A 14,250-nucleotide genomic window follows, 5' to 3' on the forward strand; every position below is an offset into this window, starting at 1 on the left:
CCATCCTCTGATACCCTTCTACTTTAAATGGCATGATAATACTAATGCAGGTACTTCTTTGACTGCACAGCGTCCAGCTTTCCTGTTACACAAACCTTGACAACTGTACTATTTCTCTGGCATTCTCTTACTGAAAGGGATTTAAAATGCAGGCAGAATTCCAGGAACAATGCTATTACTTTATGATCCACAGCTTTTAATTGACAAGAGTTTATGGAGCTCAATTCTCTAAAAGAACATATTGCTTGAAATTACGCTGCAGTTTTTCACATCACTGTTTTATCAATTTAATGAAGAATTGCTCAGGGATTTTGCTATTTTAAAGCCCTGCAGTGCCCTGCCTGAGAGAAGATTAAACTTGCATTGACATTTAAACTTTGCTCTGAATTAGCATCTTGGCCAGTTAAATATTGAATTTAAAAAAACTAATAACAAATCCGTTTTTTTTTCTGGTATATTTTTCTCCCTAAGTGAGTCTAACATTTTTTTCTGCAGATAAATTGGAATTGTGAGAATAAATGAAATCAATGCAAAAACTATCATCGTGTACATTTTATTACAAAATACAGTTCAGCTAATGGTGAAATATTAAGAAATGTCCTTATTTGGAAACAATATTTAAGTTGAAACAGAACATGATCCATTCTTTGACATTTTCTGTCTGTATGAAAAAGTTGCATCCTCTTCAGATTTGAACCTACTGGATAAAGAACTAGAACTCCAAACTCACTGGGCCTCAGTAATTATAAATGAATAAGGTAGTAACATTAGCAAGAGATTATACTGTATTTTCTGTACTGCTTGAATAAGAGGTTTTATTGTTATAAGGCATTCTTGAGAAAGCAAAAATGTAGTACATATTTGTTTTTCCTTCCTGCTGATAGTTACATTAACCATACAAAATTGACATCCCTGGAGTTAAAAGCACACCCTGTTCTGAGAGGGTAAGAAAACAACACCTCTTTAGACATTTTCGGAAAAGTCTACATGTGGACTTAATCCAGGTCTACTAAATTCTCAAAGGTATATGTAAAGATGACCTAGCAGAATTCTTTCGTTAAAATGACGAAATATTTACTCCTGGACACCAGTGGGAAAACTAAGAGAAACTTCTTTTAAACCAGCAAACATGATGCACTTCTTCACACAACTAGCAGAGAAAATCTGGAATAAACTTCCAAGTCCAACTTCTAAGTCATCAGTGGAAATTAAGGGAACAAGAACTTTAAACTGAAGCCAGTAAGCACTTCTTTACACAAAGAATTGTGGACTCTGGAACAAACTACCAAGATATGTAGTTGAAGTAGAAATCTTGACAACCTTTAAGAAGAATCTGGATGAGTTTGATGGATTGACTGGTCTCCTCTCACTTGTCAATTTTTTTATGTTCTTATTTAAGTCATGAGTTGAAATAGAAACCTTGAGAACTTTCAGAATGTATCTGGATTAGTTATAGAGTTATAGTAGCTATTACCTAACTTAAAAGAATACTCACACCAAAAATTATATGTATTTTTATATATTACTTGCCCCACGTAGTTTGTATTCATGGCTGAGATGAAAAACAGACATAACAAATTGATCAATGAAAACAGTTTGATGAGCAAGGTATGTGAACGGCTGTTAAAAGACACAAGAATGTAAGGAGTTTGACACGTGAGAGGAGTTATTTCTGTCCGTCAAGTTTGTTAAATGATGTTATATATTACTTATCCCACGTGGTTTGTACAGATGTCCAAGAAAAAGATGCATTCTTGTGTTTTCATGGAGAAGAGAGATAACAAATTCTCAGACAGAATCGTAGACTGTAGTAACCATTGCTGTACCACAGTAAAAAAAATAAAAACATCCATGAAAAAATCTCATGTTCCTCATGTCACAATCCACAGGTCAAGTCATCCATTTATATGCTCACAACATACAAAACGCATGCATTTTTGCTAAAATATTGTCAGATAGATATAGAAAATCAGAGCAGTGTACATAGCGGAAATGCATTTATACAGGAACAAGCTTTTGAAATAAAGACAGGGCTCCTGGTCTTCAATTCGAATAACTTAATCCAGTGTGAATGAGTTTCCTCAGTGTGCACTGTATTCATGCAACAATATTTTACTGCAAAAATGTATATATTTTGCATTTTGTGAGTGAACAACTGGATAGTCTGCCATGTGTATTATATATGACACTACTAATGTGAGATTTTTTTCAATGGATGTTTGTATATTGTTTGTTGTCTTTAAAAGCCATTATTAACATAGTTTGCTCATCAAACTGTTTAGATTGAGATTTAAAAATTGATTTTTAAGTTCATTAAATAAACATAACAATTGTTGATTTCCAAGAAAAAAAGATGTCCTTTTTTTCACTGCTTTCATTACCTATAGGGAAATAACATGACCCAATATGCCAAAACAAAAAGACTTATGGTGGTTTAAGGCCTAAACAGCGCAGAAACCATATAAGCTTTCAATAGTTTTCAAAGTGTACGCACACTGATAAGACTGCAGTGGCCTTTTAAGAATGAAACGCTATTACTCTGGTGCCATTTCAGGTCGTATTTATGTATCACCCAAATCATGACTTCTCCTTCAAACAATTTAAAGTACAGTGTCTATCATTTGCATGTATTTTCAGTAATGCATTTTGATAACATAGAAGCACAGTGGCGTAGTGGTAGCACTGCTGCCTTGATGTAAGGAGAGCTGGGTTTATATTCCTGATTGTCCCTGTGTGGAGTTTGCATGTTTTCTCCATGTCTGAGTGGGTTTCCTCCGGGTGCTGCGGTTTACTCCCAGTATCCAAAGATACATAGGTTAGGTGGATTGGCGATACTAAATGGTGGCTCTAATAACACCACAATTTCAGAGGGCCAGTATCTATTAAGTGTCTTGCTGCTAGATCATGAAAACCAAGTTAAGTGAACATAAACTCTTGAGATGGTATACACAATGAAAGGATCCATATGCAAATAACGTTGTGAAATGGACTATCAGTATAGAGTTATCATTATTTTGAACCTTAAACAATTTGGTAATATTACAAATTAAAATGCAAAAAAACTGCAAATAATTTCCACATGAGGAAACTTCTTTTCTAATTAATCACTGATGTCAGTATATAATGCAAGTAACCAGACGACAGGCAAGAAAGAATACCCGTATTTGAGTTCAATAACAGTTCAAGGATGAGTCCTTTTTCACTTGTGAAAAACTGTCAGCTCAGCAAATACGTTCAAAATCTAAAGGCTACAAAGGCAGAAATCACTGCATTTGTCATTGAAAGCACAGTATAACCCTTTTTCTTTTCTAAAAGCTCAGTACCTCTTGTTTAAATTTGTTTCATGTTCCATCTGTGTAAGGCTTAACTCTTAGCTTTTTCTCTTATGAAAGGAATGGGTCATCATTTTTTTTCATTATTCAGCACTTGAAGATCAAAAATAAAAAACATGACTCTGAGCCACCTATTTTATTAATGTCTCCTCCTAAAGTGAATCTCATCTTGGCTGAACTTTCCTTTTCATATCTTAGACAGATGCGTGAGAGAAGAATGTTTGCTATGACTAATGTAATCCTGTCATTAAACTCCTCCACGCCATGCAGCTTTGCCTGCTCCAACCAACACACAAGACTTGTTTAATCATCTTGGTATCATGACCTTATATATCTCAATCTCTAGCTTTTAAGAGAATGTCAAATCAAATATTTTCCTAAAATTCATGACCTAAATGAGTTTCAAGATTTTTACATAAATTCCCTAAAACAATTGTGCAGATGTCTGTGGAACTAAACTGTGAAGGTGCATTAAGCAATACAAAACTAAATTTGACTTGGCATATTGCACAACTATCTGCCACTCCTTAAAAATTTTAGATTGTTTAAAGACTTGAAATATTTTGATGTCAAAACAGTGTGAACATACGAGTGTTCTCTTTTAACCATACCTAATGATGTTTGAAAGCTCACATGCTACCCAGGAGTCCACTAAATGGGGAACTGATACAGGAAGACTGGCCAGGAGCTGACAGGCATAAAGCCACATAATTGCAGGACTTCACCCAGCTTCTCTTTTGCTCTAAATAATTCTCTCATCCTGCCAAAAATGTACTTCTGTAAGCTAATCAGTGCAAGCTACAGCACTGGATAGAGGCTGTGCAGATAGCAGAACAATTTTAATCTTGGATGACTTAAATTAGTTTTGTTAAATCTGTTTAGAATGAATGTGTTTTATACAAATATGTATATGTATGCTCATAACTGACTATTAAAGGTTTGTGTTCACCAGCATAAAATCAAAGCAAAGATAACGCAGTTCAGAATTCAAAAAGGACAATTTATGAATTGATACATAATAAAAGGACTGCTACACTTGGAAGTAATCAAACCATTCTCTTTTCACCCTCCAAGCATCTTTTCATTTTTAGACTAGTTTTCTCCATTACAACACTATGAAGGTTCAGGCACAAGACAGGAAAGAACCCAAGATGTAGTGCCAGTCCATGTTTGGGCATATACACTCACATACCCACACTGATTAACCTCAGGCCAGTTTAGAGCTGCTATTAATTTTCTTTGAGACACGGCAGAAAACTAGAAGATGCATAGTCCCAAGTGAAAGCAGTTGTTGGCACCAGATGCTGTAAGAGCTACTGAGGTCTCAGATGCAGAGACACTAGAAGCCACATGTGGGAGTTCTTCACAAGCATTCCTGTATCCAAGGAAGGGGCATCCCCAGATGTCTCAAGACATTCTGAAGCTTAGCTAAAAACAAACCCAAAATGCAGTAATTTAAATTTGTCACAAATCAGGGCACAGCCTTACACAAGAGTAATTAGGAGAAGTGAACAAAAAAGGCTAAGAAATGAAAGTGAAAGCATTACAACTTACAGAAAACAAAAAATATTAGTTTATATCGGTCCTGAAACTGCAGTCATTTCTTAAATGGAAAAATGTTGGTGAAGAATAGGAAATCATGGACCCCCATTTCTCCCTGTCTTTGTGGGTTTTTCTATATAAATTTTTGTTCATGGCTCAAAGACATGCAGGTCAGGCCAGTTTAACAGATTATGCCCAAGTTTCTGAATGTGCCCTACGACTGACTGGCAGGGTTCAATTCAACCTTACATTCAGAATCACAGAAACTTCGAACTTGATATGCAGTTTAAGAAAATGAATGGATGGATTGACACATCTTCAAAGAACACAGAAATGAGGCACAATATTCAGAGCCAGTACCTCCAACCACTATTATACTGGGACACTGGAAAAGCCCACTTTACATTTGTTATTTTCTCAGCTGTATATAAAAGTTAAGGGTGGATAACATTAAAATATTTTCAAAGCAACTGCTGAAGCTGCTGAAAAGGAACTAGGGAAGGCAACATAAACATTTCTTTCATAATGGATTTTAAGAAAGCTGTTTCTCTTTCATGTGGAAAGGAATGTTTGATTTAAGGTGGGTTAGCTGTACTCATCTGCTTTATTACACAAGTGGATCCTTAGAAGAAGAAAATTCAAGTACACTCAACAAGAAAATGGCACTTTTAACATTTGATTAAGACTTCAACTGTTATTTGAAATTCATCTAGACATGAACAAATAGATGAAGAACTGATTTAGTTCACATCAATGTAGCCTCAAATAAAAATCTTGAAATTCCACTGAGGCCACACAGATATTCGTGCAGCCGTCATCTGCTACTCAGCCAAGAAAACTGTAACTGATACAAGTCATTTTCATCTTTTCTATTTCCAAGTGGGATCTGCACAGCAGAAATCAATTTATTTCTAAATTTCCTAGGCAGCATTTAAGGAAAATACTTCCTGAAAACACCACAAGGCCTGTTATAAATCCTAAAGGAACTGATTTTGCATTTGTTTTTTGTTTTTTTTTTTGGTATATTTTTTTAATTGCATTTACTTTGTTAGTAATCACATTGGGTTTTTCTAAGTTAAAGATGAACTGTTTCTCTATCATTGTACACTCACTACAAAATCCGTTTTCATTTAATTGCTGCTCATTATCTGAATGCAGACATCTGCAATAAAGTCTGTCATCTGAACCTCTTATTATGATGTCACACTACTTCTAGCATCTATGCCTGCAATGTCAGTTAACTCATTCAGCTGATTACATATGAATAAAAGAAACAAAAACATAAAAGCTAGTCATTTGTAATTAGGTGCACTGGAAAAAGACTCCTCAAAAAAATAACTGATTATTTTCTGATGCAAACATGTTTATCTGATTCAGAAAAATAAGCCTATTATTAATTAATCATTTAAATATGAATAACATATTGATGACTTAGGAGGATGAGGAGGAGGTTGGGAGAATGAGCTGATAGCACGTTACCGCACCCACACATGCCGAACCACCTGGATTGGGACCCAGGTGCAGCAGGTAACACCTCAGCACCACAATGAACAGTGTGAGGTTTTTTACAGTGGCTGGAGTGCCAATCCTGCCACCAATCCTCAAGTTTTCCCTGCATGTTGGTTACTCTGTTAATATTTTTATATATTTAAAATACAACAATTTAACTGAATTATTGTTTAAGCTCATCCAATGTTATGTCGTTTTGACTTAAACCAACTTTACACGCTTTAGCATAATAAAAATAAGATGATGCAAAACTGTTTTTGCATTGCTTATAAAGTAAGTTATTCAAGATAACACACTTGTTGTATTCTAGTAAAACTCACAAGAAGCTGGTGCTTAACTTGTAATTAGCTTGATAACTTGTAATATTCCTTTACAGCAGTTGCACTGGCTTTCTGACTATGCTGATATTGTTTTTTTAAGGTGATCGTTCTCGTAGTTACTAGTTCTACTGTAAATGTTCACTGTACAGAAAGACCTTGATAATGCAAAACTGTATCAAATAAACAAATGTAGTCGGAATACTTTCAGAATGGTTAGTACTATTGTCTCACTTTCTCGATAGATAGATAGATAGATAGATAGATAGATAGATAGATAGATAGATAGATAGATAGATAGATAGATAGATAGATAGATAATTTGTCTAAAGGGGAAATTTAGCTTTATGCATAAGCTAAAGAAATATTATAACAAAAAATAAGCACTTTAACGGATATCGCTATTAGTATGAAAACACGTGAAACACTTTTGTTGAATAATTCACTGGCTAAAAGTAGTCAGTGTTAGTGGGTCAGCGAGGGGATGTGCATCATTGTTCATTCTTTATTTTCTCCTCTGCTACTATCTCCAGTGCATTCCATAACTCAGCCTGCCTTCAAATTACAAGTGAATTCTGTGCAATGTCTGTGTACTGGTGTCTGTATGTGTTTTCTTGTGATGACTGGGTACCAACCCACATCCTAAAGACCCTCAGGTTTGGTTGAATGGCGATTCTAAACTGGCCTTGTCCGAGTCAGTGTGGATGTGTGCATAAGGGTGTCTTCCAATAGCATAAATTCCTGCACTGGGTTGAGTCCATCCTTGCTCAATGTTGCTCACTACAATTTTCTACTACCCAGTAGCGGAATAAATGTAATCAGCAAATAGATCAATGAACAGTAAGAAAATTATGTGGCCACTGACAAATTTAGTATGACCATCAGCTCTGAGAATTCTAATGAAGTAACTACAGCAAAGTTTCCAAATAATTCAAAAGTTCAAGCGGAAGTGTCTACAGAGTGCACTCTTACTTGCTTGTCTCGCACACACTAGTGAGAGTAAAACAATACAAACAGTCAATAAAGACATACATAGGCAGTGAATACAACATAATGTATTAAATACAACATCAGATGATATGTACAAGAAACACTCAAGCTGTTGTCCGGTGATGGCTGAGTAGCCAATAGTTTTGATCGGTGAAATTTAGCAAACCATTTTTCACAGCGAAAATGTTGTGTTTGCCCCATGAACTTTTTAGGCAAATATTTTTCTGGAAATTTGCTGTGCGTCTGCCACAGAAGGACATTTTTTCCCTTGAAGCTTTGCAATGCCAGCATGACATCACAGAGCTGTAGCAGCCAACAATGGATGGGACAGCACCCCAAATATATAGCGTAGATCCTAGTAGTGGGGTAAAATTTGCAAAAAACTTGCCAATAGATATAAACACAAAATGTGGATGCAGAAAGAAACTAGAAATGTGCCAGTGTGTGCTGTATGTGTCTTAAATGGAATCTCATTTTGTATGGTCTTGTATGTGACCTGTGTGTAATACATCAGCCGACCCCTTTTACAGTATTACCTCCAATGCTGTGCAAATGATACAGACAGGAAAGAGTTTGCTTGTTTGGTAGCAGCAGCAGCAAAGTTATCAGAGGAAAAAAAAAATGTACTCTTCAGTTTGAGACAGACTAATATCTTCTATCTAATTCATGGCATAAGCCTTAGTGAATACATGCTTCCTGCCTACCTCTGTCTACAAGAAATGTTACTGTTGTGATATTCATCCATCCATTTTCCAACCCGCTGAATCCGAACACAGGGTCACGGGGGTCTGCTGGAGCCAATCCCAGCCAACACAGGGCACAATGCAGGAACCAATCCTGGGCAGGGTGCCAACCCACCGCAGTGTTGTGATATTTAATTCTTTTAATATTATCTTAGTGAGTTACAATGGTGCAGTGGTTACCACTGCTGCGTCACAGCTCAGGTCACATTTTTGGCAGCAAAAATCAGTCCAGCATAGTTGGCAGATGTTTCCCTAGCTGTCTGGAACACATAAAAACACCACTACACCATTGTAATCCACTCAAATCCACTCAGGTTCTTCTTCAAAACTGGCTTCAATTTACTGTACATCACTATGTTTGAAGAAGTTCCCAAACATTTCCATGACTGCACCAAACTCAAGGCAACCCAAATTCAGTGGAGTTTGTCCATTAGTAGACAATGACCCGTGCATGTATGCTTATTTATAGCAGAGGTCAGCAAAGTGTGTCCTGGAGGGCCATAGTCACTGCAAGATTTTGCTTCAACCCAAATTCAGACTGAGAGGTCAATTATTGCTATTTTGAAGCACTTATTAATGAAGCAACATTTTCATACTTTAATATAGTTGCCTTGCTTGTTAAGATAAAAGAGTGAAGGACTGATAATTACTAATCCATTTTAGACTACAAATTATTTTGGTGATAACCCCGGAAAGGAAAAAAATCTATGATATAGAAATAACCTTTCATGACAGAATGTAAACACTAATGTGGTAAATGATTAAACATGATCTCTGATTGGAAAATTGTTGGGAATACGCACATCATGATGGAAATAGTTTTTGGTGAGTAACATGAAAATATGAAAAAGAATAGGAAGTTAAAAATTTACAAATTAGTCCCGTAGTGATTTGGTCAGGGATCCCTTTCTGGTAATTCTCTTCACCAGTAGTTGATTTAGAACTTTTAGAGAGTAACGAAAATCACATGTGGATAAAATATCATTCACATCTACCAATTCACACAGATGGGTTTAGGGAACCTATAAATAATTATGTAAGCTCAGCTGTCTTTATCCATCTTTCCATTTTCCTATCCAGGGCAAGTCGTAGGGCAACAGGAGCCTATCCCAGCAATCATTAGGTGTAATTCAAGAACAACATTTGGATTAAACCCAACAGAGTAGTAATTTGTTCAGATTCAGACTCTGTGTTGAAAGAGTATAAAAAAAATAGATGTTTAATGGAGAGAAGCTTTATTATGTATATCTACTTGATGTTATATAACCTTGAAAGGTTGGAAATAGGGTGCAGTTTTGTTGGGTCCCAGCTCATATGGGTGTTAACTGGAAATGAAAAGGTAGACCTTATAGAAGAGGAAGTGCATAATAGGTTGCAGGTGGATGTGATTGTTAAAAATGGCAAAGGAGAAGTAAAATAAACAAATAAGGTAATAGGAGTTAAGAAATGGCAGGCAATATGGAACAAGAGGTCATATTATAGATGATACTATCAGTTGTACTTAAGCACATTATAGGTAAATCCAAAGGGAGCAAATATGAGGCGTTTTCCTGTACAATGCAAGCACTGTCGTGTGTTGTATTCCCATCCCATAGTAGGTATTGTAACCTTTATGCAGAATACAGTATGTGTAGTGAAGAGAAAAATGATGCGGTGCAAAGTGTGGTATGATCTGGAATTCTCGGGGAATCCCCACACTTTATTGATTCAAAGTAGTCATGACTTGATGGTAGAAATTATTGTTTCAATGCATTGCAGGGCATGGCGACTATGAAAAGTGTAGTGTAATTTGGAGTTCATGGAAAACAATACCCACTCACACACACACACACCTTATTGTATCAAGGCAACTGCAACTTCACAGGGGGATTTATGCTTTGATTCAGACCAGGGAAACAGTTTTGCAGAGTTATGCAGAACAAAAGTGTGGTGTTCCACCTTCACTGAAAACTCTTCAAGGTTTAAACTACTAACAGATTTTTAAGATGGCGCCAGTGCCTATGGTTAACCTATCAGCACAATTCCTCAACCGAGGCCCATTCACAATAGTTCCTGGTTGAACAAAATGTGTTTACAATGGAGTAGGAGCTAAAAAAAGTAATGGGAGCTACAAAATGCTCATGTTCCTGCAGTGGGAATTTTAGAAAAGTTTCTGAGTTTTTAAAAAGTTCCTGGTTCCTGAAAAAAGTTCCTGCAGTAGGATAGCGCCTAAGGATGGCAAGACTCATGTATGGACATCATGGGATTAAATTTCACTTTATCATGGAGAAATATAAGAATGGTGGGTGTGTGTGACAAATGTATGTGTGTGTGACAAATGTATGTGTGTGTGACAAATGTATGGTTCCAGAAACTGTAGAGTGTTAATGGAGTAACTAACTATACTTCAGAATAGGAAAGGATGTTTCAAAGAATAAAAGAATGGGCAGAAGCGACCACTACAAGAGATATTGTCATATATTGTATTTTTTTAATTTATAATAAAATTCGGGTAAATATTTCTTTAAAGCAGTTGCACTGGCTTTCTTACTATGCTGACATTCTTTTTTTAATGTGACTGCTCTCGTAGCTACTAAAATACTCTAAATGTGTACTGCACAGAAAGAACTTGATAATGCAAAACTGTACTATATAATGGATTTTGCAAATAATTGGCATGAAAAGTACTCGGAATACTTTCAGAATGGTTAGTGCTATTGTTTCCTTTTCTCAATGCATCTTTACGTTAGTTGCGATCCAAAAGAATTCAGGAAGATGAGTCGTTAAGCCTTGCAGGTTTAACTTTGCACACCCCTGATCTAGGGGCTTCCCCTGGATTTGCAAGAAGTCCAACATGTTTTTTCATATTAACAAAACCTCTAAATAATAAATGATTTACTAAGACTAATTACACTTAACACTCTTTTCACTTTTTTTAATTCTTCGAAGATTCGAAGTTGTAAAATTCCAATTACTGACAATTTTCAAAAACATGTTGATAAAAAAAAACTTGTTAATAAAAAATCTAACCAAAGTAAGCTCAAAACTTTTTCCTTATCAATGATGCTGGTTAAAACATCTGGTGAGAAGATTTTCAGGGCACAACCAAAAGAAACTAAAATAATCAACAAATGGCTCCAGTACACTTTTGTAAACCTTTAGCAGGACCAAGTTAATTCACCTATATAAAGGTAGAGGTAGAAACACTGTAGGCAACCTCTGTTAATATAAAGCATCTGTGGGAGGAATATACATGTCTAGTTTGTACCTACTGATAACACAGCCAAGGTGGTTGTTATGTCTTACTTTTTTGTTTAATATAGGCAATAACATTAGTTCTTAACTTAAGTCAACCGATCTAATACAGAGCAGTTCTCTTAAAAAATAAAAAAAGAAAAAGGGAAAACAAAATGCCCTAACCAGTTGATCTGAATGTGAACGCTCTTGCTTTATACTCTGTACCAGGAGCACGGATACGGATGGTATCAAATAGGCTAAATATAAAGTACATTTAATGCGGAAAGAGAAAATTCAGGATTATTCAGGAAACTGTTAACCCCACCTCACCAAGCATATAAAGAAATGGTATGTAATGCTCCACAACAGTCATAACTGGATTTAAGTATGCTACTTACTGCTCATTCACCGGCACTAACTTGTCAAAAGCCTTTGACATAAAAAGTGTGTCGAACTTTAGTTTCCAGATTAACTTTGCCCGTCTCGATTTAAATGGCAAACGTGAAGCACGCGCACATGTGTGATGTAAGGTGGTCAACTCCTTTACAACTAGGATTTACACAGGCTGATTTCATCTATTCGTGCTTTTACACACCAAAGGTTCAACTGAATCGATAGACAGAAGGCCCTGGACGGGATGCCAGTCCAACATGTTGCACACACGCACACTCGATCGTTTCTAAGGTAGAATAAACTGAATGGATCAAAGTAAAATCATTCAAACTCCACACTGAGTAGCGGTCCTATCATCTAAATTTACGACATAGTACTAATAAGTAAAAAAGTGATGCTTTCACCGCCATTGGTCTACACTTTGAATAACTCAAACTGAAATTGATAACATATTTCTCTCAGGTATTAAAACTAATTAAAGTTCGGCAAACAGCTAACAATGAAAATGATCTTCTAATTGTTTCAGTCAATACGAATTGCTAAATTACGAATCAAAATATATTTAAGCTGAACCAAAACGTTTGCTTCCTTTCACATACATCAGCATCAGTAACCTAACTGAACGACAATCCAAGTGTGGCACGAGAACCTCGAGTAGTAGTCGCCAGGTTTAATCCTGGATGTACCTGCTGTATCGTAATCTACAACGTGAGTTCCCAATCTGAAAGGTCGGCCCGAATACCTTTGTTTATTTTATTTGCCATGTTGAAAATTCGTAACTACACCATTTTTTTCTATTCGATTGTGCAAGCTTCAATGGACTGAGTGTGACCACATAGCTGAAATTAGACAATTAAAATGTGTTGTTGTTGACAACATTTTGCAAATGACTGGAACACACAACAAGATGTGACCAGCATACGCTGTTGCCCACGCTGTAAATTTTGTCTAAGTTTAACATCAAACTTTAAAAAAAGGCGCACAAGCTAAAGCACTACTGTGCATTAATTGTTCGATATTTATGCTCTACATATTTAATTTGCCATGCATGTGTTTAAAATTGAAATCACCTTACCTTCGCGTCGTATATTGGAAGATCTTACATTTTTTATAGCTCCGCCTTGACCATTAATGCCTCTGTCACAGAAGTTCGCCAGAATTATTATCACTAGCGCCGCTAACCGCATTGCAAATTCTTGTTTGGCTTCAGTTAAACAGTTTAAACAGTTAATTCCAGATGATCCGTCCTAAGACACACCGACGGTAAAAAACCGTAATGCTGAATCAGCGTAGGTTTAAGAATTTAGTCAGTCGTTTCTTCTTTCACTGTCTTCAAAAGTTGCCAGGAACTTTTCTGCATAACTGCCTTTCAGCACTGGTGAGCCGCCAGTAGTCACCGCGGGTCGGGCAGGTTGACGAGTCTAACTGCAAAGACTACCGTGCTTTATTAACTCAAAATAGCATTATTAATATGATTATTATTATTTCCACAAGTGAATGATGCAGTTTTGGACGGATCCCGATTCTGCATTCGATAATGTACAGGTGGCAAAAATGCAGACGTAGGATTTTATAAAATGCTCCTCTCTCTCTCTCTCTCTCTTTTGGAATAAACCAGCAAGGAGTTCCTCAGTTCTAACAGGACCGTCCTCTCTCTCTAACAAAAACAATAGAGGAAATACTCGCCGGGTTTCGGAAAAGGGAGAGAGAGAGAGAGAGAGGGTGGAATGGCGAGGGTGGGGGGTGGAGAGAGGGAGACTACTACACTCTTCCCTAAGAAACAAAAGTAAACAATCAGGAAATCCCAGGCACTGATGGCGTTAATGAAGAAATGCAGTAGCAGCAGTAGAGTCGAGACCCGATGACCTCGATATTTTGGTTCGAGTAAGCTGCCTGTTACATTCTTGCAGGAAGCCCGGGTCACCTGTATTCATTTGTACATAGTATTTCATCTTGGAACAAATAAAAGGGGAAGGGGGCATGGTGACGCAGTTCTCAGTCCTCCTGCCACATGATTGTCCAATCATTGTCTGTGGAATCTGAAGAGTGGCATATTTCCTATCAATACATTTGCTAGACTAACTGCCAGTTACAAAGTATTAGTGACTGCTATTGTGTGCAGGAGTGCGTCTTGTGTACCGCCCATGGTTGATTTATCCCTTGCACACAATGTTGCCAGGAGAAGCTCCAGCCCTAGTTGACCCAGAA

General features: G+C 36.7%; 1 protein-coding gene across 3 annotated transcripts in view; it reads right to left on the bottom strand.

The window, feature by feature from the left end:
- pdgfd (platelet derived growth factor d) overlaps positions 1 to 13,704 on the bottom strand; it is a 343,896-nt gene extending 330,192 nt beyond the window's left edge. The window contains exon 1 of one of the 3 annotated variants that reach the window (XM_039744178.1): positions 13,118 to 13,704. In XM_039744178.1, coding sequence (XP_039600112.1) covers positions 13,118 to 13,229 — 112 coding nt within the window. In that variant the 5' untranslated portion in view covers positions 13,230 to 13,704. The remainder of the gene's footprint in view (positions 1 to 13,117) is intronic. The other 2 variants (XM_039744177.1, XM_039744176.1) reach the window with 2 other exon arrangements.
- Positions 13,705 to 14,250: the final 546 nt, after the last annotated feature.

The sequence above is a fragment of the Polypterus senegalus genome, chromosome 2 (assembly GCF_016835505.1).
Source record: "Polypterus senegalus isolate Bchr_013 chromosome 2, ASM1683550v1, whole genome shotgun sequence".
In the NCBI taxonomy this organism is placed as follows: Eukaryota; Metazoa; Chordata; class Cladistia; order Polypteriformes; family Polypteridae; genus Polypterus; species Polypterus senegalus.